Raw genomic sequence first — 24,047 nt, forward strand, 5'->3', positions numbered from 1 at the left:
AAAATGTTTTATATGGACTTTTAAGCGTGTTTTTGTTTGTTTTTCTGCGTCTGTATTGTATTTTAAACAGTGCGACGGTGAAAAAGCGAGGCTAAGTGCTCTCATTGGGTCCCCCCGTGTAAATAAAGACAAAAAAAATAAAGAATATTGTGACTATACATTCAAAGACGCGGGCCTCCACCGTGTTGAGCCCCGCAGGTAAAACGACTGTAAAGTGTTTGGCGCTCAGTGAACAAAGCCATTTTTACGTGAGAACATCCAGATGTCGGAGCAGCGCGTTATGTCTCCGCACATCGCCCTCGTTCATTTTTCTAACTGGAACGCTACATAAAACCAGCCGTAAAAACCCATTTAAAGAGCGAGAACACGGAAGACGAGGACCACTGCCCAAACGTCAGTACATTACCCCTCCATAAAACGCCCAGGTCAGCCCACAAATCCACGGGTTCCCTCCTGACAGATCTGAGATTACTCGCACGTACGCTCGATCGCACGGGAGTCCTTAACCGCGAGGTCGCCCGGGGTCTGGAGAGGTCGCGGGGATCGTCGAGGCGGGTTGGGGCGTGGGCGAGCAGCTGTGGGCGGAGGTTTATAGCGCCTCTGCCATATGAGCACATCACAGGAAATCTGAAAGGCTATTAAAATGCCTGCTTTTATGGCTGTAATAATCCGTCTCCTCTGCCCCTGCATGGGAGTCCGGCCACGGCTTGGATTAAGTGGGAAAGGCCTGACAGGAGCGAGGCTATCTGCTAATGCGGCCAACCAACAAACATCACATTATGCTCATACAAGTCGCTGTGATGTACGGGTGTATAAATCCAACGCGCCTTCACAACTCTGCCGCTTTGGGTCTGACGTAATCTGCTCACAACGTGTGTACACTCTACTTTCCCAAGCTTTTGGATATTTTGGGGGGATTAGAAAGGGCATCTAATGAGAGCTAAAGGAAGGATGCAAACGTAATAGTCCCAGCGCTGGCACAAAGACAGCGCCGTAGACCGGGGAAAGACTGAGCGAGTGTGACGTCACCCGCGGCGTTCAGCTCTAAACGAAGCCCGTCGAGGCTAGAGCAGTCGAGGCGGCGGATTTGAAGCTGGGTTATTCTGGCCTCGAATGTCATAGCAACCGAAGAGCCAATCTGGAGCGAGTTTAGCAGGGAGCGGCCGGTTAGCAACGCTGTCAATCAAACCCGTTGCCAACGCTAGCGGGAGTGACCTCGGGGAAAGACGGCGCCCGATTTGTCTGTTATTAATGTTCATATTTTGATTTACAGACACAATAGCGAAATAAAAACGCCGGGTTAACACGATGTCGTAAAGCAGGTGTGTCCAAACTATGGCCCGGGGGCTAAATGCGGACCTCAGATCAGTTTTTGTTGGCCCTCAGACCTCCTGCTGAACTGGCCCAATTGATCATAAGCAGCGAATTTAACTATTTCTACGACTATAACCTCAAACATCACGTTACAGTGTGATACAGACCTAAAATGAATGTGTTTAAAGCCTTATTTATTGCACCGATCACCCGTCTGTGGCCCTCCGCTTCGAATATGTTGCGAGATATGGCCCTCGATAAAAAAAATGTTTGGGCACCTCTGTCGTAAAGTCTGGGGGATCAAACATACTGACTCAAGGTACAGGTTTAACACAGTCTATTACAAACAAGAGGATGTGGTTGGAGGAGCTCGTTGTAGGAAGCTGGGTCGGAGGCGGAGGATCACGGTGGGTCCAAGAAACAGGATCACGGAGGAAACACTGATGAGAAAACTGAAGAATGAAGGATGACTTGATGATCTGGCAGCTTCTGTAACAATCCTCAGCCCGTTTGTACTCCAGAGGTGGAGGCTTGATTGCGGGCGTGTAGCGGGTGGTGCCAAAATCTCAGGCAACGGCGCAGAAATCCTGACACACGAACATTTTAAGACCAAAATAACGAGTCTGACAGCAGCAGTTACAGAGAGAGGAGCCACAGTTCTCTAATGTGAAGTGAACTGGAGCCAGAGTCGATGAAGCTGGACGCACGCCCGTGATCGCGTCCTATTTGGAGCGTGGCGACGGCGGCGGCTAGCAGGTTAGCTACGTCCATTTATATTTGCAGTTTGTGGCCTGTGCCGAGCCTCCGCGCCTCTTTCATCGCACTTTTGGTTTGATAATCTTCGTTATATTTGATCTGTCCAAGTCCAACTCCCATTTCTTTAGTTCATTATGTTTGTTGTTGTCACATCTCAAATCTTCAAGTGCAGGCGGCCGCTGAAATCTTTCCACACTATTTAATCCTATTCTATTCCCTCGCTATCTGGGAGCGTCTGAGTGTGACTGGGTTCGCACTGGCTTCATGGTCATTACTTTGTTTCAATGAGTCCTAAAAGAGCATGGAGTGAGCACTAAACGTCTCATAAAGATGCATTGTTGTTTGGAACGCAAAAGAGGCAGATTGGCAACGACTGGAGTCACCGAAACCAAATAAAAGCAAACGACACAGACGCACGTGATTAAGAACTTTATACTATTCAACTTAATGTTTATCACTTCTTATTTCATTTGGAACAGAGTGGAGTCTCGGCAGAATGAGGTGGAGTCCAGTTAAATTGAGGTGGAGTCCAGTTAAATTGAGGTGGAGTCCAGTTAGAATGAGGCGGAGTCTTGTTAGAATGAGGCGGAGTCTTGTTAGAATGAGGCGGAGTCTTGTTAGAATGAGGCGGAGTCCAGTTTGAACGAGGTGGAGTCCAGTTAAAATGAGGCGGAGTCCAGTTAGAATGAGGCGGAGTCTTGTTAGAATGAGGTGGAGTCTTGTTAGAATGAGGCGGAGTCCAGTTTGAACGAGGTGGAGTCCAGTTAAAATGAGGCGGAGTCCAGTTAGAATGAGGCGGAGTCTTGTTAGAATGAGGTGGAGTCCAGTTAAATTGAGGTGGAGTCCAGTTAAAATGAGGTGGAGTCCAGTTAAAATGAGGTGGAGTCCAGTTAAATTGAGGTGGAGTCCAGTTAAAATGAGGTGGAGTCCAGTTAAAATGAGGTGGAGTCCAGTTAAATTGAGGTGGAGTCCAGTTAAATTGAGGTGGAGTCCAGTTAAAATGAGGCGGAGTCCAGTTAGAATGAGGCGGAGTCTTGTTAGAATGAGGTGGAGTCCAGTTAAAATGAGGTGGAGTCCAGTCAGAACGAGGTGGAGTCTTGTTAGAATGAGGTGGAGTCCAGTTAAATTGAGGTGGAGTCCAGTTAAAATGAGGCGGAGTCCAGTCAGAACGAGGTGGAGTCTTGTTAGAATGAGGTGGAGTCCAGTTAAATTGAGGTGGAGTCCAGTTAAATTGAGGTGGAGTCCAGTTAGAATGAGGCGGAGTCTTGTTAGAATGAGGCGGAGTCTTGTTAGAATGAGGCGGAGTCCAGTTTGAACGAGGTGGAGTCCAGTTAAAATGAGGCGGAGTCCAGTTAGAATGAGGCGGAGTCTTGTTAGAATGAGGCGGAGTCTTGTTAGAATGAGGCGGAGTCCTGTTAGAATGAGGCGGAGTCTTGTTAGAATGAGGCGGAGTCCAGTTTGAACGAGGTGGAGTCCAGTTAAAATGAGGCGGAGTCCAGTTAGAATGAGGCGGAGTCTTGTTAGAATGAGGTGGAGTCCAGTTAAATTGAGGTGGAGTCCAGTTAAAATGAGGTGGAGTCCAGTTAAAATGAGGTGGAGTCCAGTTAAATTGAGGTGGAGTCCAGTTAAAATGAGGTGGAGTCCAGTTAAAATGAGGTGGAGTCCAGTTAAATTGAGGTGGAGTCCAGTTAAATTGAGGTGGAGTCCAGTTAAATTGAGGTGGAGTCCAGTTAAAATGAGGCGGAGTCCAGTTAGAATGAGGCGGAGTCTTGTTAGAATGAGGTGGAGTCCAGTTAAAATGAGGTGGAGTCCAGTCAGAACGAGGTGGAGTCTTGTTAGAATGAGGTGGAGTCCAGTTAAATTGAGGTGGAGTCCAGTTAAAATGAGGCGGAGTCCAGTTAGAATGAGGTGGAGTCTTGTCAGAATGAGGTGGAGTCCAGTTAAAATGAGGTGGAGTCCAGTCAGAACGAGGTGGAGTCTTGTCAGAATGAGGTGGAGTCCAGTTAAATTGAGGTGGAGTCCAGTTAAAATGAGGCGGAGTCCAGATAAAATGAGGCGGAGTCCAGTTAAAATGAGGCGGAGTCCAGTTAAAATGAGGCGGAGTCCAGATAAAATGAGGCGGAGTCCAGTTAAAATGAGGCGGAGTCCAGTTAAAATGAGGCGGAGTCCAGATAAAATGAGGCGGAGTCCAGTTAAAATGAGGCGGAGTCCAGATAAAATGAGGCGGAGTCCAGTTAAAATGAGGTGGAGTCCAGATAAAATGAGGCGGAGTCCAGTTAAAATGAGGCGGAGTCCAGTTAAAATGAGGCGGAGTCCAGATAAAATGAGGCGGAGTCCAGTTAAAATGAGGCGGAGTCCAGTTAAAATGAGGCGGAGTCCAGATAAAATGAGGCGGAGTCCAGTTAAAATGAGGCGGAGTCCAGATAAAATGAGGCGGAGTCCAGTTAAAATGAGGTGGAGTCCAGTTAAAATGAGGTGGAGTCCAGTTAAAATGAGGTGGAGTCCAGTTAAAATGAGGTGGAGTCCAGTTAAAATGAGGTGGAGTTCCTGACTGGACTCATGTCTCTGTTTTATATTATTTCCTGATTGTTTTGTGCTTCAGGATCCTCGCTCCACCTGTAACAACCCGGTGCTTCATAAATGAGTTTATGGTGAAGCAGCAGCGTTGAGTTTGGAGTGTGTTAATTAGAGTCAGACCGTGTGGATCTTTATCTTTGAAACAGCAGCTCTGAGAGGGGGGCTGAGCAGGATCAAGAGCAAAGACAAACAGACCATGTGTCTCCTCTGGCCCCGGTGCCGAGCAATTAGATGAATCTGTGTGTGCAGCGATTCACCGGCTCCACGGCTCACGGCTCACGGCTCACGGCTCTCGGCTCACGGCTCACGGCTCTCGGCTCACGGCTCACGGTGCACAAACATATTCACAGTTTAGTTTTCAAAAGACGTTTATGAATGAGGCTGATAATGAGCGGAAGTGTTAAAAATCAAATAACAATGTGACGTTTACTCTGTTTGTGCGTTTAAACACATAAAGTACTAAGTATTAATCCCTAAATATACAGTATACACACATAAAGTACACAGTTTAAGCCCTAAATATACAGTATACACACACGAAGTACAGTTTAAGCCCTACATATACAGTATACACACATGAAGTACAGTCTAAATATACAGTATACACACATGAAGTACACAGTTTAAGCCCTAAATATACAGTATACACATAAAGTACAGTTTAAATATACAGTATACACACATGAAGTACACAGTTTAAGCCCTAAATATACAGTATACACACATGAAGTACACACTTTAAGCCTTAAATATACAGTATACACACATGAAGTACACAGTTTAAGCCCTAAATATACAGTATACACATAAAGTACAGTTTAAATATACAGTATACACACATGAAGTACACAGTTTAAGCCCTAAATATACAGTATACACATAAAGTACAGTTTAAATATACACTATACACACGATTAGTTAAACGTTTGGACACATTCGCTCTTTTGATATTTCTTTATTTTTACTATTTTCTACATTTTATACACAACGAAAACATGAAATATGTGAAGGAAGATGGACAATTATGGAAGAAAGAAAGAATAACGAAAAAACTTGTGGAAATTCTAATAGTAAAAACCTTTAAAAATATAAAATCAACTGAGAAGTTTCCTTGAATCAAAAAGTCAGATTTATTGAGTCAGTTGTGCAAAATCGTCAAACAGCTGTTGTGTCTGATTGTGTCGTCTCTCACAAATAAACAAACTGTGTATTTATATCATCAAAATAATCGTACCACTTTAGTCCAAGAGACTCGAGGACAGTGGACACATCGTCTCGTAGGAACAAACACGAGAAGGTATCACGAAGGTCCAAGAGATCTGTATCAAAACAATGTACAAGTAAAGATTCAGGATAAAGAACGACGTGGCACAACTAACTCAATATTTGTTTCATATTTTACCTGAAAATCCTCAAAGTGTCCACCTTGTTCTTCATCGACGCTTCATGACGACGTCTCCTGAAATATTTTTCACTTCACAGCTGCGTGTGTCAGAGTAAAGAAAAGTCCAAACCAGAGCTCAGAGCAAAGGACATTTCATTCTAGTTATTTTGAGGTTTTTGTTTTTTGTGTTAAATTCATGTGTTTATTTTGTTAAATTCATGTTTTTTGTTAAATTCATGTGCTTTTTTGTTAAACTCATGTGTTTTTTTGTTAAATTCATGTGTTTATTTTGTTAAACTCATGTGTTTTTTTGTTAAATTCGTGTTTTTTTGTTAATTTCATGTGTTTTTTGTTAAATTCACGTGTTTTTTGCCAAATTCATGTGTGTTTTTGCTAAATTCATGTGTTTTTTTTCTTAAATTCTTGTGTTTTTTTCTTAAATTCATGTGTTTTTTTGTTAAATCCATGTCTTTTTTTGTTAAATCCATGTCTTTTTTTGTTAAATTCATGTGTTTTTTTGTTAAATTCATGTGTTTTTGGTTAAAACCTCCACGTGTCCATCCATATTTTTGATATTTTCAGTGAGAATCTACAGTGTAAATCCAAACAGAGTGGCAGTGAACTTATATACACAGAAAATGAGATTGTTTCGTTATGTCAGGACTTGTTCTTTAATGTGTTGTTCTAAATGCAGATGGCAGAAATAAAAGACACATTTTCATAACGTAATAATGTGCCGTCCATAGGGTCCTTCGCTCGTCTATATCGCTCCATTCTCTGTACATCCCTGTGACACAAAATCCCACTTCCTGAGATATTTCTTATTATTCCAGGGTTATCTCGGAGTATTGAACACGTGTAGGTGTTTTTTGGCAGACAACCTCATCTTTTCTTTTTGAACTCAGCTCCGCGCAACCCGCCGCTGCACTCTCGCCTTATTCAGACGGGACACGGCGGGATAACATCGAATTTTGGCTCGCTGGATCTGACTGTTTGCATCACGGTTTACCTCCAGATTCCCCAAAATACAAACACGGCGCGGTAACCTATTAGCCCGGACGCAGCGAGGAGAGACGCGGAGCTTGGATCGCACTCCAAAGCTTAGAGCGAGGACTTCAAACGCCGCTCTGAAAGTCGAGCCGCGGCGGTGGAAGAAAGTGTTCAAAGGAATGCAGGGCTGTTTACTATTGACTTTGCAACAATTACCCGAGCATATGTGTGTGTAATTAGATAAGGCAGCCAGTTGTTCTCTAATGCGGCAAATCAAATTAACTAAAGATGCCACATCGATTTCCTCGTGTTCCCTAAATTATTCATCGGAACCAGCGAGCCACCAAAGAGCCCTCGCCGCCGCTCCGTCGCTCGTGTGAACGTGGACCGCTCTGTGGAGGCGAGATGCGGCGTCTCAGGTATTTTTGGCTCAGGATCAAATTTACAAAGTGCGATTCAAGTTGGCAGAATTCAAATAACACTCGTGGCGTATTTACCGCGGGACTGACGCTGGTGACGATTGTGTGTTACTTACAGCGCAGTCGTATTCAATGAACAAAGCCCGGTGTTATGACATGTTTTTGTTGTAATTTGCAGTTGCTTCAGCGGCGTGAGCTCCGCGAGTCCCTTTCCTGTTTTAATATTGCACCTGAGCGTACGTCAGGGCTGGAAATATGGGCTGAGTTCGAACGAGCAACTTTACACAGCGGCGGTTTCTTCATAATCAGGATCAACGGTGCGATAAACCAGCGCCTCTGCGGCTGCGTTCAGTCGTGTTGTGTCCAGTGGAACTTGTTTTTCCAACTCTAGCGGTGCATTGTGGTCTATATCGAGCGGTGTAGTGATCACCGATGCCCACTACTTCAAGGAGCATTGTGGGAAATTTCGACTGTTCTACTTTTTCGCCAAGTGGAGATTCAGACGGCACAATGAAACAGTAAAAATGTGTGAGCCGTAAAGAGCGCCCCCTGTAGGAGCAGTGTGCATGCGCAGACACCGTCATAACATTTAAATAATCATCCTAATCCTGTTTTCCTGTTTTGGTCATATCGAGGTTCACTATTTTTTTATTTATCACAGCTCTTTGCTCTAACAGAGACACGTTTGTCTCAGTCTCTGTGCGGCTGTGAGTGACAGGCGGCTGTAATCACACTGTCAAACGTGAACTTTGAGAAGAACAAAGTGACTTTATCACTTTAAAGACAAAACAAATTGAGAGTTAGTGATTATTTTTGTCAGACGGAGGTTTGTTTACATGTTTCATGTCACGGAGCTTTTCTCACAAGCGTCACATGATGGTGTAGTAGTGACGGTGTAGTGGTGGTGTAGTGATGTAGTGATGATGTATTGACTGTGTAGTGATGATGTAATGCTGGTGTAGTGACGGTGTAATAGTGATGGTGCAGTGATGAAGTAGTTATGGTGTAGTGATGGTGTAATGAAGGTGTAGTGATGGTGTAGTGATGGTGTAATGAAGGTGTAGTGATGGTGTAATGATGGTGTAGTGATGGTGTAATGATGATGTAATGCAGTGATGGTGTAGTGATGGTGTAATGGAGTTATGATGTAATGCGGTGATGGTGTAATGAAGGTGTAGTGATGGTGTAGTGATGGTGTAATGAAGGTGTAGTGATGGTGTAGTGATGGTGTAATGATGGTGTGATGGTGCAGTGATGGTGTAATGATGGTGTAATGGAGTTATGATGTAATGCAGTGAAGGTGCAGTGATGGTGTAGTGATGGTGTGATGGTGTAATGATGGTGTGATGGTGCAGTGATGGTGTAATGATGGTGTAATGGAGTTATGATGTAATGCAGTGAAGGTGCAGTGATGGTGTAGTGATGGTGTGATGGTGTAATGATGGTGTGATGGTGCAGTGATGGTGTAATGATGGTGTAATGGAGTTATGATGTAATGCAGTGAAGGTGCAGTGATGGTGTAGTGATGGTGTGATGGTGTAATGATGGTGTGATGGTGCAGTGATGGTGTAATGATGGTGTAATGCAGTGATGGTGTAGTGATGGTGTAGTGATGGTGTAGTGATGGTGTAGTGATGGTGTAGTGATGGTGTAGTGATGGTGCAGTGATGTGTGTTGCTGTTTTACTTGTTTCTCTCAGACAGAAGGTGAAGTTTTCGCCCCAGACTGTGACACCTTCTCCAGGACTGCACCGTGTGTGATAAGGTGTATGCTCCCTCGTCTCTGTTCATGCTCCTGGCCCTCGGTTGTGGCCCTCGTTTGTGGCCCTCGTTTGTGGCCCTCGTTTGTGGCCCTCGTTCGTGTCTTTTGCAGTGGTCGGATTTGTCTGATTTCAGATTTCCCTCCTCTGCTCGTTCTCGCTCTGCCGCTGACTCTAAGTTTAAAACTGAAGACAGAATGAACCTTTACCAAAAATGATATAAATGACTAGTTATTATTGTGTCCCACTGAATTATAGGAAGGAAATAGTTCAGGCTGTTGTTGTTTCTGTCCTGGGTCATGTAGAAATAATCCACCTGCAGGACTCATTTTGGTTATTTTTCTTCCCAAAAGTGGAATATATTTCAAGGACGTGTAAAACTGGATAGATCGGTGCCACAAATGCACTTTAATAATGTGGTGATAAACATTTATAATCAACCTGCTCCTGTTTTTTAATGTTTTAAACGAACCTAGACGCTTATTTTCTTTGTTTTTGTTTGAATTATTCTGGATTTGAACAGGTCGCTCATGAAAAGGTGAGTCTGAGCGCTCTCCTCGGGCTCTCCTCGTGTAAATAAAGATAAATAAAATAAAAAATAGTCTGACAAATCATGATCTGGCTCCGGCGAAAATGGCGTTGTTGTTTGTTCGCCCTATAACCCACCTCTACAGAACTGAACCAACACGCCGCCTTTAACCGCCCCTCCGCGCGCCGCCGACGTCCCGCTCCCTGACATGTCGCGCGCGCCGCCAACGCCACAGATCAATACGACCTTACCTCCGCCGCTCGCCGCTTTTGGAAACTTAATTACAGATATTCAGCTACAAAGTCGTCATAGTCCGCCTGTCGATATTCATTGGGGATCATTACTGTTCTAATAAAAGAGGTTATTTACGGGCTCCCGCGCTGACACCGGCGAGATTGAGCCGCGGCCGTCTCAATTTGCTTTCGCTCGCCGTCCCCCCCCTCCCGCCTCGCTCGCTCGCTCGCGCCCTCCCCTCTCCCCGGTTCTCTCTCACCTCTCCCAGAAGCACTGACCTGAAAAAGAAAAATTGACAGCGGAGAAAGAACAGGGAGAGGACGGAGGAGTCGTCTCTGGGATCTGTTTAGAAGGTTTTCGCCCCGATAAGACGCTCCGCTGTTCCCGTATTCGCCGCAGAGAAGTTTTAGCGAGGTGAAAGAGCGTTTTTAATGAATATGCGAGTAGTTTAGTTTAGTCAGATATTTTTAACACGATTGGAAAATGGACTTTTATTTCGCTCATTAAAAAAACACGATGCATATTTAGTTATTTTGTTATATAAACTTGTCCGTAGACTTTTTAACCTTCTTCACATTTGCGCCGCAGTGTTTTGTTTTTTAAATTTCACAGCTATTTACACAAAATCTACAGAGATCTGCTCGCATTTTTCCTCCCAGATCCGTCGATGTTTTCAAGGCTACGGGCAGCTATTCATCAGGTCCCTCCAAAGAAAGTCATTTCATCAGTAGTATCGCACAAACTATCCTCTCCGGGGGTGGCTATATGTTAATTCATTCAATAAATCTCTTTAGTGTAATTGAAATGCCTGCCTATGTGATGTGCAAAAGTGGAATGGTGACCTCTGTAGTTCTGAGCGAGTACTGCGCCTTCAGCTCTCTCTCTGTCCCGATTCTCCATCACTTTCACACGTCGCTTTGTGCGTTGTTGTGTGCGCTGCAAACACACTCTACGCACACTCTATAGCTCTGCCTTGTCCTATCTTGATTAATAGCGTCCACTTTGCATCTGTGCGCAGGATGCCAAGCCACACTGAGCTGCCTTCCCTGAGCAATTAGCACAAGAGGGCACCACCAGCGTTAGATTATCAACAACAAGATGCCTCCCGACAGGCGCCCTACAGCCTGCTGACTTATTCATATGTGTTTACTTTAAAACCCCACCATGGCCTGGATTTTGGCGGGTTGGTGGGTGGGCTGCATCGGATCTAATTTAAGAACAACATCTGGGGAGGGAGCGAGGGACCGGCCGGCGTATTATACCCACAGGGAGGCTACGGCGAAGGGGAGGACGTGCAGCTCATTTTCATCGGTTTTTGAGGAGAAAAGCTGCGGTTTGAAATGAACAGAATAAAGCAGGTTTTTTTTTGTGTGTGTGTGTGTTTTTTTTTCTACACAACACTCCGCGGTGCAGTATCTGAATGCATTATGAAGCGCGTGGAGCCTATGCTTTCGCGCCGAGGCAAGGTCAAGACTTTCAAATGCGGCGTCTTATATCAGAGTTTTTATATTAGGCGTATTTTTTTATTTGTTTATGAAGTCGGGAGCTGACTACTGTACGAATGTGTACTACAGTTTTATGTGGCAACAACAGCAGGAGTTAAATGTGCCAACTAAAAATACAACTATTGAAATACAGATGAAAGTGAGTAACGATCCGTGATTTTGGCTGGATGTAAATACTCGTAGATAACTATTTCATCGTCGATTTCGTTTTTACCTTTAACTATATACAGTGTAAATAGGTTTTATTTTTTATTGATCCGAGGCTGCAGATTGAAATGCGGAATGTTATGAGAATGTTGGCAGCGCGCAGAGTTTGTTCGACCGATGTAGAGGCTGTCGGGTCGTTGAGTCGCCGCTTTACCGTGTTTGTGCTGCCGTTGTGTCGCCGGGCAAGACACGTCGGCCATTTTTGTCGTCCATTTTGTGTCCAGAACCGCAGTTTTTTCCACAGTGTGACTCAAAGTGAAAGGCTCTTTATGGTTTCAGGAAGCATTGTCTGCCTGATAAAAACATATATATTAATCAAAGCTAATGCGGAACTAGCAAAACGGCACGCTAGCTAACTCACTGAGCCTAAAAAGCTAACGGACACTTTCATTAAAATCTGAAAACATAAAGTAAACATCATATTAAAATTAAAATAAAGACTCCCCAGTTGTTTTTATACGTGGAATACTTCAGTTTTTAGTGTTTTAATATTTATTATGCATCAAAATTAGCATTAGCGTTAGCATCGAGACGCAAACACAGACGTTTCCTCAGGGGAAGTGTTCATTTTATTTGTTTAGTGTTTAACAGGTTGTCAGTGACATCCACCTACAGCTCCCTGTTCACCGTCTGACCCTGACCCCTTAACCTCTGACCTCTGACCCCTGACCCACTTGCAGCTCCCTGTCCACTGCCTCATCTTTAAATATTTATTCATTTTTATCGTGACTCTGCAAAAACCTCATAGAGATAAAACTGGACAGGAAGCAGTGACGTAAACAGTGAAGTTTCCAGGTGCTACTATTGGCACAATTATGAAATCGCAGGATAATAGAACGTCCTCTGCAGACTTTTGGATATCGCCGCGAGCTAGAAGGTCACCCTCGACCCTGCGGACTGAAAAAAACCCTGAAATATCCTTGATTAGGGTCACGGTCTGGTTTATCTTTGCAAGTCTGTCAACGTAGACTCACAAAGGTGTCTGGCGTTGGAAAGGCAAATGAGGATACGCTAGAATGTTCCACACGATCTAAACTAACGGACTTTGGAGCACTAACAACAGCTAACGTTGGCAAAGAAGCTAGCGCTACAGGGAAGACGAAGGCCGTAACATCGACACCAACACCAGTGTAGAAGGGAACGAATCTAACGTGGCCAAATCCGCACCAACACAACTGGGGAAAGACCAACTGTTTACGTGTTTAATGAGGAAATATTAGGAGAAATACGGAGCTTATGAAGTTTTCTGGAAGGTTTGACAGAAGAAACGCAAAAGCAAATGACTGAATGCACGGAGTGAATGAATGAAGCGTCTATCTTCTGCGGAGGACGTTCAAACTCGGCTATAATCTGAGGTCGAGAGGCCGGTGAAAAGGAACAAGCCTCTTGACGAGAAAATGGTCGATTTAGAAACAAGATCTCGATTTAAACGATGTCCAGCCGGTGACTCTCCCTGAAGGCGCTGAGGCCTCGGACACGCGCGTTTTCAGAAAGTTGGGTACTTGATCTCTTTGCAGCAACGGAAAGAAACAAAAACTGGATCCAAAGGCGACTCAGATGCTCCACCGAGGACAGTAATTATGAGGTTTTTCAACTACAGGCAGAAAAAAAAGGTGTTTAGAGCCGTGAGATCGAAGAAATAATGCGCAAAGACCAGCAGGAGAGACGATATTTCAATGCTAAGTGAATCGGAGCCAAAGTTGATGGAGCCAGAATAACGCGGCGGCGGCGGCTAGTAGATTAGCTATGTCCATTTATATTCGCTCTATGGTTTGCAACGAAGGTACAAAAGAAACGCAAACATCCTGATACCGCACGCCAACTTCAGCTGAGACTCGGTATTTTCTGTTTTCGGTGACGGACGAGGGCATTGGGCACACGTTTACCTCGACGGCGGAGGCTCGGACCTTCGTAGCAAAGATCTAACGAGGTCCGGAGTAACCACAGACGGGACTTGTAAAAAAAAAAGGCAGATGTTTGTGTTGTTTTCAGGATACGTCAGACTCAAACACGTCCGATTGGAGCGTTCTGTCGCTGGTGGCAGTGTTTTTCAGCGGTTTGTCCAGCCGCTGTGTTGTGTTTTTTGTAGTTCATGGCTGTGTTTACCTCTCAGACACTTTTTCATGTATTTTACCTCATGTTTGAACGACACATGCGGTTTAAACTAAATGCATTTCCTGGAGTTTTAGAGGCTTGAATAGATTTATACAGGTTATGAATAAAATAAAAGGCATAGGGTCTTAAATAGTTTTCTTTCTCGGAGTAAACAGAAGGGGGCAAAGGTCGCCTCCTGTGCGGCTTCATATAGGACCTGTGGTGTTATTACGCTAATCCATCAGTGACTTTCTAGGTTTTTAATGTCATTACGGACAAATGATCAAAATATCTAATAATTCAGAGATCTATTTTATGAGAAAACAGTGATTTCGTGAACGTTTATGCGTCTAATACAGATGAAGACCATTTCTTCTCAAATATTTTCCCTAGATATTTCATCTCTCCCAGGAAAAAAAAAAACACAAAAAGGCAAAGATTGGAGCTGTGTTTTTGAATCCCTCTCAAGACAGAACCACCAGGACTGGCCAAACTCGTCACAAAAGCAAAGATGTCATCCAAGACTTTATGAAAGAGTTTGGCAGCTCTTTAGACCCACTGACTCCGTTCACTGTTGTTATTCCAAAACTTTCAACACATGTTCTGGCAGAGATGACCTTTTAGTTGAGCAGAGTTATTGTCCAACATAATAAACTGTTCTTATAATAGTTTAACGATCTCAGACCTAGACCTGGGACGATTATTTCACTGTAATTATTGAAGTTGTTATGGATTTGACCAATTAAAACTGTAATATTATGAGCAACTTCCATATTTAAACAACTGTCATAGTGTTGTACTTTGTTATCAATGAAAAAAACTACGATTTCGCGGAAAATTTACAGATGAGCAGGGCCGTCGACAGGAATTTGGGGGCCCGGGGCAATAAGACTCACGTGGGCCCCCTCCTCTAAGACAAATTAATCAGAAAAAGCTCTAATTCTGGTTGTTTTTCTGCACGTTATGGTGATTTAACGGCGATTATCTTTGTTGGCGATAACACGAGTATATAAAAAGTCCCACGAATGATTATTATCGACCCTTTTTATCACAATTAACGATATTATTGTTTAGTATTAATATTCACATACAAATCTTAACAAGGAACCTCCCAAAAGTGGCTTAACGGTGAAGAATTTCTTGTTTTTTTAGGAGATAAAATAGATTAACATTTCAATATAAACACAAACCACAGCTTGTATAAAGTACGACGCCTTTAAGACTCATTTCAGGAGATATATAATGATTTTTACTTTATCAAAATCTAAGGAATTACAGAAGAAACAAACACAATCGGAAGAAATAATAAAAAGCAAAAGGAGCGAGTCTTGAAATATAAAATATAACAGGGAATTGCTGCTGTTAAAGGCGGGACATAATAAAGAATCTGCGAACCGTGCAGCTTTAACGTTTTAAGGCTAAATCAAACTTTTTATGAGCGAAAAGTCTGGCAAAATGTTCACTTGGCAAATTAAGAAACTGGAAAAAACATAACCTCCATAATAAACACAAACGAGGAGGAAATAAACCGAATGTACGAATTATAACAGAAAGTGAAAAAAACTCTGAGGACTGTGCCGAGTTTAATTTTCAAAATGCATTTTCAAGTTAACCGTCCTCACAATTACAGATGATTTTATGATTTTATTCAACAGTTAGAAAGTCGTATCAGTGAAGAATGAGCCCTGGTAGAAAAGCTCGACCCGGTTCCCAGTCGCCTTTTATAAGAAGTTTCAAAGTAAAATAATAAAACCAACGCTGGAAATGGAAAATTCGACTTATTCTTCAAAGCGGAATCTTCAGAGATTTATCCAGGTTCTAGTGGTTTCTTTTCGTTGAGCCTCTGAACTTGTATCTGGAGTGATTCATGTTTGAGTTTAATCTTTAATCGACTATTTTCAAGACGCCATTTCGCCGATTTACCCCCGTTTAACCTCCACCTGGACACGCCCACTGAGACACGCCCACTGAGACACGCCCACTGAGACACGCCCACTGAGACATACGCACGTCCTTCTTCAGTTTTTTGTTTTTTTTAATCAGTGATACTCGCAGGATTCGTCCGCGTCGTCATTTGTACCAAAATTATGACGCAACGCTCTAGTGCAATACTCTCCAACGTGCGGCCCGGTTGCCAATTGCGGCCCGCAAGACGATATTTTGTGGCCCGCGAGACGATATTTTGTGGCCCGCAGGACAATATGAATGTTTAATGTCAGTGCGGCGTTACCATGTTGTGTGTAGAAGGTTCTGCCAAATCGGTAAACCCCAAAAGATTCAACAAATAACGACGTATATCCATAAAATCCACAAGAATTGCCGTATTTTTTCACGTATGTTGAAAACAGCGATGACGTTTGAGAAAAATTTAACAAAGCTTTTTTTTCGTGGAACACCTGAGCTTCACCCAGACTCCGCCTCCTGCGACCCCCGGATAATTTGAGTTCGAGACCCCTGCTCTAGTGTGATGTGCGTCTGTCCAATAGGGGGCGCCAACAGCAACACGCCGCTTTGTCGCGATGACGTTTACGCCGACGTCCGCTCCTATTGGACGCTGCGGTTTTCTAACTTGAACTCAGCGGGGTTTGTTGCTTTTATTAAGTCGTTTTAGATGAATATTGTGATTTAAAACATGTAAATTCTAACAAAATGATCCAGGAGTGTCACGAATTATAACTCTAGAGACGCACAAGCGCGATACGGCTGATTTAACGACGTGTGCGTTAATTATTCTAGTCCCTAAACCAGGAAAACCCAGTAATAAATGTTAGAATTTGGGAGAATACTCTGCAAATTGTTGGTTTAGAAGAGACTCTCGTTATTCACAGGGACCAAAATGTCTTTATTTTCGGAGTCCTCGTCGTTATCCAAGGATCAGCCCGTGCTTCAGATCGTTCCCTCCTCTCCTTCGACGGCGAGAAGCGTCTGATCGAGTCGAGTGGTCTTACTTTTTATGAATGTTTTGGCACGATTCAGTTATGGAGAATAAAATCCGCGGATGGGTTCAGTTACTTTACCAAAATCCCTCTGCTGTGGAACTTCTGACAAATAAAAATGTGTTTGGTTCGATTAAAGTAAAGCGTGGGTGTGGACAGGGGGCGCTCGCCGTCACCGCGTCCGCCCCGTTCAGCCGTTTGAACAATCACAGTCGACGGTGCAGAACGTAGAGTCTCATTAAACGCGGATGACATCGTTTTACTCCTTTCGCAACTAAATACGACTGTTTCTGCTTTAATACGACTGACTGATGCGTTTGGTCACGTCTCAGGTCGTAACGTAAACAAAGAACATCTGGTGTGTGAGTCTGGTGCTGGACGAGAAAGAAACAAGCACGTTTTATTTTTTTATTCAAGTGTTGAAATCATCTGCAGTTAAACAAGTTACATTTAGATTTTCCTCTTTTTAAACCCCACACCTCCCATGTGTTTTGAGATCCCCTTTTGATGAGCATAAGAAGAATAAGTAGAATTAAAAAATATATATATGAATAAAAAAAATACAAATAAATAAATACATAATAAATATAAAAATAATAATACATAAAAAATAATAATAATAGTAACAACAATAATAACAATAATAATAATAATAATACAAATAATAAAAACAGTAAAAAATAAATAAATAAATAAAAATAAATAAATAAAATAAATAAATACATAAATAAATAAATAATAATAATAATAATAATAATAATAATAATAATAATAATAATAGTAAGATAATTCAGAACAATTATGAATAGTAAAAATAAAATTAAATTAAAAAATCTGATAATGTTAACAGGTGGATTCTTCTTCCTGTGTCTTTCATTGGCCAAACGATCATATTTCCTAAATGACCGTACACTTTTCCGAACCCCCCCGGCCGTCTCCCTGTGATTGGTTCAAAAGGATTCAAAAACTGCTCTTAACTTTCAAAAATGGAAAAATGAAAGAGCCTGGATGAGGCCGACTCTACTTCATTTGCCTCCTAATGAGGGAGGAGTGAACTGTCCAAACGCAGTGTGTCCTACTGGGCCGTGCAGCTCACATACATTAAAAAGGATGCCCCCTGGTGGACAGAAATGGAAAATAATACCATAATCCCACTTTTACCTCTGGATCTTTTCTCAGTCTAATGCTTAAGGATGTGGTTTAAGTTTGGTACAAAGCAAAAAGAACCAACAACTTGGGACTTTTAAACCCTTTAGAAAGATTTTTTTGGAAAGCACTTTTTTCAAATATCTAAGAAGTGTTTTTAAAAAGGAGCTATTTCAGAATTTTATCCTTTACTACGATCAAATTCAACCATGAAACTTGAGTGTTGGAGAAAAGACCTCGATATAAACCAGTCTCCAGAGGAAGTGGGTTTGTACAAAAGCCAATACAAGACAAGTGTTTGATGCAGTTTCATGTCACTCCTCTTAAACTCAACAAAAACAATCCAAACGTTTCAGATACTCGAGCAAACGGGGGTGAAGAAAACGCTCCGCTGCTCCACCGTCTCTGAGAATGTGCAGTTCTCCGGCCGTTCTGAGCTGCAATTAATCAAACCATAAAAGCCTTTTGATTCATAACAGGTGAATTTAAAACCCATCACTGTTCAGTCCACGAAAGAGCAGGTCGGACATCGTTATCTGTCAGAAGAACAACACTGTGTCAATGTATTTATGAAATGTATTTATAAAATGTATTTATAAAATGTATTTAAGGGACGACAATGACAGACTGACTCAATATCTCACCTGTTTGTTGAACTTTTAATCCAAGATCTCATGTTTGTCAATGTCTAAAAACTGGACAATAGAGAGAAGGAGAGAGGGAAAGAAGAGAGGAGGAGAGAGGGAGGGAGGAGAGAAGGGGGAAGGAGGAGGAAAGGAGAGGAGGAGAGAGTGAGCAGCATTAGGGGAGAGAAGGAACAGGAGCTGGAGAAGAACTTTTAATCCAAGATCTCATGTTTGTTTCCGTCTAAAATCTGAACGATGGAGAGAAGGAGAAAGAGGGGGAGAAAGACGAGAGAGGGAGAGAGAGGAGGGAGGAGAGAGAAAGGAGAGAGGGGGAGGGGAAGGAGGGAGAAAAAGAGAGGAGAGAGAAAGAGGAAAGGAGAAGAACTTTGAATGTAAGATCTCATGATTGTGTACATCAATAGACAATAGAGAGATGGAGAAAGAGGGGGAGAAAGAGGAGGTGAGAGAGGAGGGAGGAGAGAGAAAGAGGAGAGGAGGACAGATGGGGAGGGGGGAGAAAAAGAGAGGAGGAAAGAGAAAGAGGAAAGGAGAAGAACTTTGAATACAAGCTCTCATGATTATCTACGTCTGAAAACTGGACAGTAGAAAGAAGGAGAGAAGGGGTGAAAGAGGAGAGAGGGAAGGAGGAGAGAAGGAGAGGAAAGAGGAGAGGAGGAGAGAGGGGGAGGGGGTAGAAAAAGAGAGGAGGAGAGAGAGAAAGAGGAAAGGAGGAGAAGAACTTTGAATACAAGCTCTGATGATGGTCTACGTCTAGAAAATGGCCGCTCAAGAACTGAAATGGAGGAAAAACCTTTTGATTATTTTACTTCCTAAAAACGTCACATTTGAAGGATAAACATTTATAATCAACCTGCTCCTGTTTTTAATGTTTTTAATGTTTTAAATGGGCATATGTTTGTTTTTTGGTTTGTTTTTGTTTGTATCGTTCTGGATTTGAACAGGTCGACCTTCAGAGTTTGAGACTTTAATCCCTGTGGAAATAAAGATGAAAATAAAAGAAACGACTCATCACTAGAATCTCCTTTTCATTGTAGAGTTTATCTCAGATTTAACAGATGAAAAGTTGTTTATTGATATGTGCAGATTACAACCCAGACGACTTAAACGTCTTATATGACACAAAAACACTACTCCAGGTCTGTTTGTGACGAGGAAACGTCAGATCAGAGGACAGAGTCTCAACTGGACAAAGTGTAGGGAGTATTCAAGTGTTGGACAAAGGGCTAAACAGATGTTGACAGTTTCACCTGGAGGACAGATCACATGTCTCCTCTTTTCCTCTGCGTCGCTTTTCCGTAGATTTGTTTTGTGTTGACTTTTATGTGAAGCGCTTTGGTCAACTCGAGTTGTTTTAAATGTGATAAAGAAATAAACTCGAATTGAACTGTATCCTGAGAGGAAAAAAAAGGACTTGTTTGAATCTGTGGCTGTTTCAGACGACATCGCCACGTTCTATCAGCCAATCAGATTTAACACAATAATAATAATAATGATGATAATATTAATAATAATAAAAAAAGTAAAATAATAATAATAATAATAATAGTAAAAGTATAATAATAATAATAATAATAAATAGTAAAATAATAATAATAAATAGTAAAATAATAATAATAATAAATAGTAAAATAATAATAATAATAAATAGTAAAATAATAATAATAATAAATAGTAAAATAATAATAATAATAAATAGTAAAATAATAATAATAATAATAATAATAATAATAATAATAATAATAATAATAATAATAATAATAATAATAGCTAAGTATGGTCAGCATAATAATATAACATATAATATTTATGGAAAGCAATAATATGGGCACAGAAGTTGACCAGAAAACAAAACACAAACCACACAGAATATGCAATAAAATAATAATAATAATAATAACAGTAGTAAAATAAAAAATAAATAATAAATAAATAATAAATTTGCATCTTTTCAGTGGCTCTCTGTTGATCCCTCTCCATCAAACAGTTAAATAAGAGATTTTCTGACACTTCTACAATACACTTATGTATGTCCTTCAATTAATATTTCTTTTCAAATAATAATTCATATTTTTGCATAACATGAAATACAGTATTTTGCCAAAACGGTTCCATCTTTGTCAAAGCTGTCACTGTCCGTCTGACATCAACAAAATATTTCACTGTTTTACTTCCAGAACAAAAGCCAAAAGTGAAACGTGTAACTGCTGGACACTGCCTTATATCTGTCTGAAGGGAGGAGCTAATTACATAAGGCAGTGTCCAGCAGGAATCTGACCAGAACTGAAGACGTGCAGAGAAACGTCCTCACTCTGAAACGTTTACAGTTACAGATTTCAGGTCAATTCTCTTAATATAAATCCTAATATTGACCATTTCTTTCTTCTTTTTCTTTGCAGAGATCCAAACAAACCGGTTCCTCAGGACACCAAGTTCATCCACACCAAGGCCAACCGCTTCGAGGAGGTGGCCTGGTCCAAGTACAACCCCCAGGACCAGCTGTACCTCCACATCGGCCTCAAGCCCCGCGTCCGGGACCACTACCGCGCGACCAAAGTGGCCTTCTGGAAGCACCTGGTACCGCACCTGTACAACCTCCACGACATGTTCCACTACACCTCCACCACCACCAAAGTGCCCCCGCCCGAAACCACCCAAAACACGCTCGCCACCAAACGCCCCAACGCCAAAAACTGGCCCTTCAACACCAAACGTCCGCCGATGTCCCCCGCGTACAACAGCGAAGACAACACCTTAGGCGAAGACGAGGAGACCGGGCCGCTCGTGGTGGAGAACCCGAGAGACTACTCCACCGAGCTGAGCGTCACCATCGCAGTGGGGGCTTCGCTGTTGTTCCTAAACGTTCTGGCGTTCGCCGCGCTCTACTATCGCAAGGACAAGCGCCGCCAGGACTCGGGACACGGTCAGCCGAGCCCGCAGCGCCAAACGACCTCCAACGACATCGGCCACCACGCGCCCGAGGAGGAGATCATGTCCTTGCAGATGAACCAAACCCACCACGAGTGCGACGCGGGCAACGCCAACGAGGGGGCGATCCGGTTGGCCGCGCTGCCGGACTACACGCTCACCTTGAGGCGCTCCCCGGACGACATACCCCTCATGACGCCCAACACCATCACCATGATCCCGAACTCGCTGGTGGGGATGCCCAACCTGCACCCGTACAACACCTTCACCACAGGCTTCAACTCCACCGGACTCCCCCACTCGCACTCCACCACCCGGGTATAGCTTTAAGAAAGGCCTACCGACACGAACGGACACGAGCGGACACGAGCGGACACGAACGGACACGAACGGACCGCAGGATTGTGTTTTATAAATACCACAGGGACGGCGGGGAGGGGGACGAACGGGGATGGGCAGAAATCGGATTAAAAACAGATTTCAGTCGACTTTTACTACAGGGAGAGTCGATGAGCGCTCTCTGTGGATGTCACGTTGTGCAGAGCTGCCAAAATCAAACTGCTTTTCTCTTCTCCGGATGTGAGAGGAGAGAGAGAGAAAGAGAGAGGGGGGGGGGGGGACTTTCTGCAGTGTTCTTTTCTAAAATAATCATTTTAAAAAAGCCTTTTTAAGCAGACTGAGCAAATAAATAGTTTGTTATGAATCTGTGTTCATAACAAATAAAAAAGAGAAGTGCTTTTTATTTCCCAGCCCTTCCTTCTGCTCCAGTGGGAGACTCCAGAACTATGGCCTCAATGTCAACATTTGCAAAGTGTTTTTAATTGCTTTGGTTTTGTTTATGTTTCGATGCCTTACAAAGCGTGTTTTTTTTGGTCTTTCTTTCTAATTCCTGAGACGTTTCCACTGGAGAGAGTTTCACTGATCAGACTCAGACTCGAGGAAGAGGACGACGGCGGACGTTTGCATTTGGGTCACTTTTATTCTGTTGTGGATCACGCAGCAGCCTTTATTTTTACACTCAAACGGTTTGTGTGAACTGCGGTTGCCACGGAGACCAGAGGCAGACAATAGTGTGTAACTGTGACGCTTTTGTTAAGAAGAAAGTGCATCTTTGTTTTGCCTATTCCTCTGTTAAACGATCCGATCTTATCTCCACTGAGAGCGACACGAGCGGCTCCGAGCGCACGAGTGTGTGCTCAGAGGAAACCGGCAAGAAACCGGAGAAACACAACAGAGAAAAGAGAGGGAGAGAGAAAGAGTGTGCGTGTGCAACGAGAGAGAAAGTGTGTGTGTGCAACGAGAGAGAGGGAGAGAGAAAGTGTGTGTGAGTGTGTGCAACGAGAGAGAGAAAGTGTGTGTGTGCGTGCATGAGTGTGTGTGTGTGTGTGTGAGAGAGAGAGAGAGAGAAGGGGTGTGTGTGTGTGTGTGTGTGTGCATATATGAGTGTGTACGTGCATGTGTTACATTTTCTCTTTATTTCATCACATTTCTGTTCAGATTCGTTATGTTTCCGGTTCATCACGGTTCATTTCCAGTTCGTCACGTTCCCAACGTGTTTGCGTTGCAGTTTCTTGCGTTTGCGTCGTGTTTCGTCGCCTTTGCATCACGTTTGCGTTCTGGTTCATCACATTTGCGTTTGCGTTTATTTGCGTTTGCATTCGTTTGTGTTTGCGTTGCGGTTGCGTTGCGTTTGCGTTCGTTTGTGTTGCGGTTGTACATCGAGGTTGTTGGGGGCGGGACTTTCTCATGTTGTGGGTCACGATCACGTGTGTTTCTGCTGCGTCTCTGGGTGTCAGTGTTAAAAATAGCACTTTTGTTCTTTTCAAAGTTCTATATGTCTAATTTTGCTTAAAGATAATGAAATAAATCTATTATTTTAAATGTAAGAAAAAATAGCTAAAGATTCAATTGAACTAACAGACGATTCCATTGACTTTGTACGAGCGCTGACTCTTCAGTGCACACTGTATTTCTTTTTGAATATATATACATATATATAAATATGGGCATACATACATATATGTATAGGGCTTCTATAGAGATTTCATTTATACACAGTATTTCTTCACACACGTCATTTCTGTGTTGTAGTTGTTTTCTGAAACATCTCCAGTCCATTCAGTCTTTGTACAAGCTCTATATGTATATTTATGTATAAAATATTTAATATTTATTTATGTATACCAGATGCATACATGCTGATTGTGCCATGTGCCAAATTAAAACTGTAAAATGAAGAATATAAAGTTTCACTAAACTTTTGTCTCTGAATCCAAGTTATTCCTCCATTTTTATGGTTGTATTTGTTTTGTTGGAGTGTTGGTGCAGTCGTTTGTCTCGGTAGGGCATCCTGCTTCCCTCGCTGCTTCTGGCCTTTTCTCTTCTTTATTTTCGTCTCTCGTTGAAACAGTCGAGCAGCTCGGGGCGATCTGCCGCACGACTCCACACTTTACTGTAATTCATGCAAAGCAGCAGGACGCGGCTTTGTCCTGACGCGTTCTCATCCTATTACGCCCCCTGCTGGACAAAAGTGGACTCAGTGATTCTGTGACAAACTGACAATCCTCAAGAATCGTCCCGGCGGTGGCTCTTTTAAACCTGCGGGAGGGCATCCGGGTGACGTAC

The 24,047-nt window shown here is 42.7% G+C and overlaps 1 protein-coding gene across 2 annotated transcripts in view; it reads left to right on the forward strand.

The window, feature by feature from the left end:
- The window catches only part of nlgn3a (neuroligin 3a), a 255,864-nt gene extending 234,106 nt beyond the window's left edge, over nucleotides 1-21,758 (forward strand). For both annotated transcript variants that reach the window (XM_033974470.2, XM_033974471.2), the window contains one exon: nucleotides 20,894-21,758. In XM_033974470.2, the coding sequence (XP_033830361.1) occupies nucleotides 20,894-21,746 (853 nt within the window). In that variant the 3' untranslated portion in view covers nucleotides 21,747-21,758. The remainder of the gene's footprint in view (nucleotides 1-20,893) is intronic.
- Nucleotides 21,759-24,047: the final 2,289 nt, after the last annotated feature.

The sequence above is a fragment of the Periophthalmus magnuspinnatus genome, chromosome 10 (assembly GCF_009829125.3).
Source record: "Periophthalmus magnuspinnatus isolate fPerMag1 chromosome 10, fPerMag1.2.pri, whole genome shotgun sequence".
Taxonomy (NCBI): domain Eukaryota; kingdom Metazoa; phylum Chordata; class Actinopteri; order Gobiiformes; family Gobiidae; genus Periophthalmus; species Periophthalmus magnuspinnatus.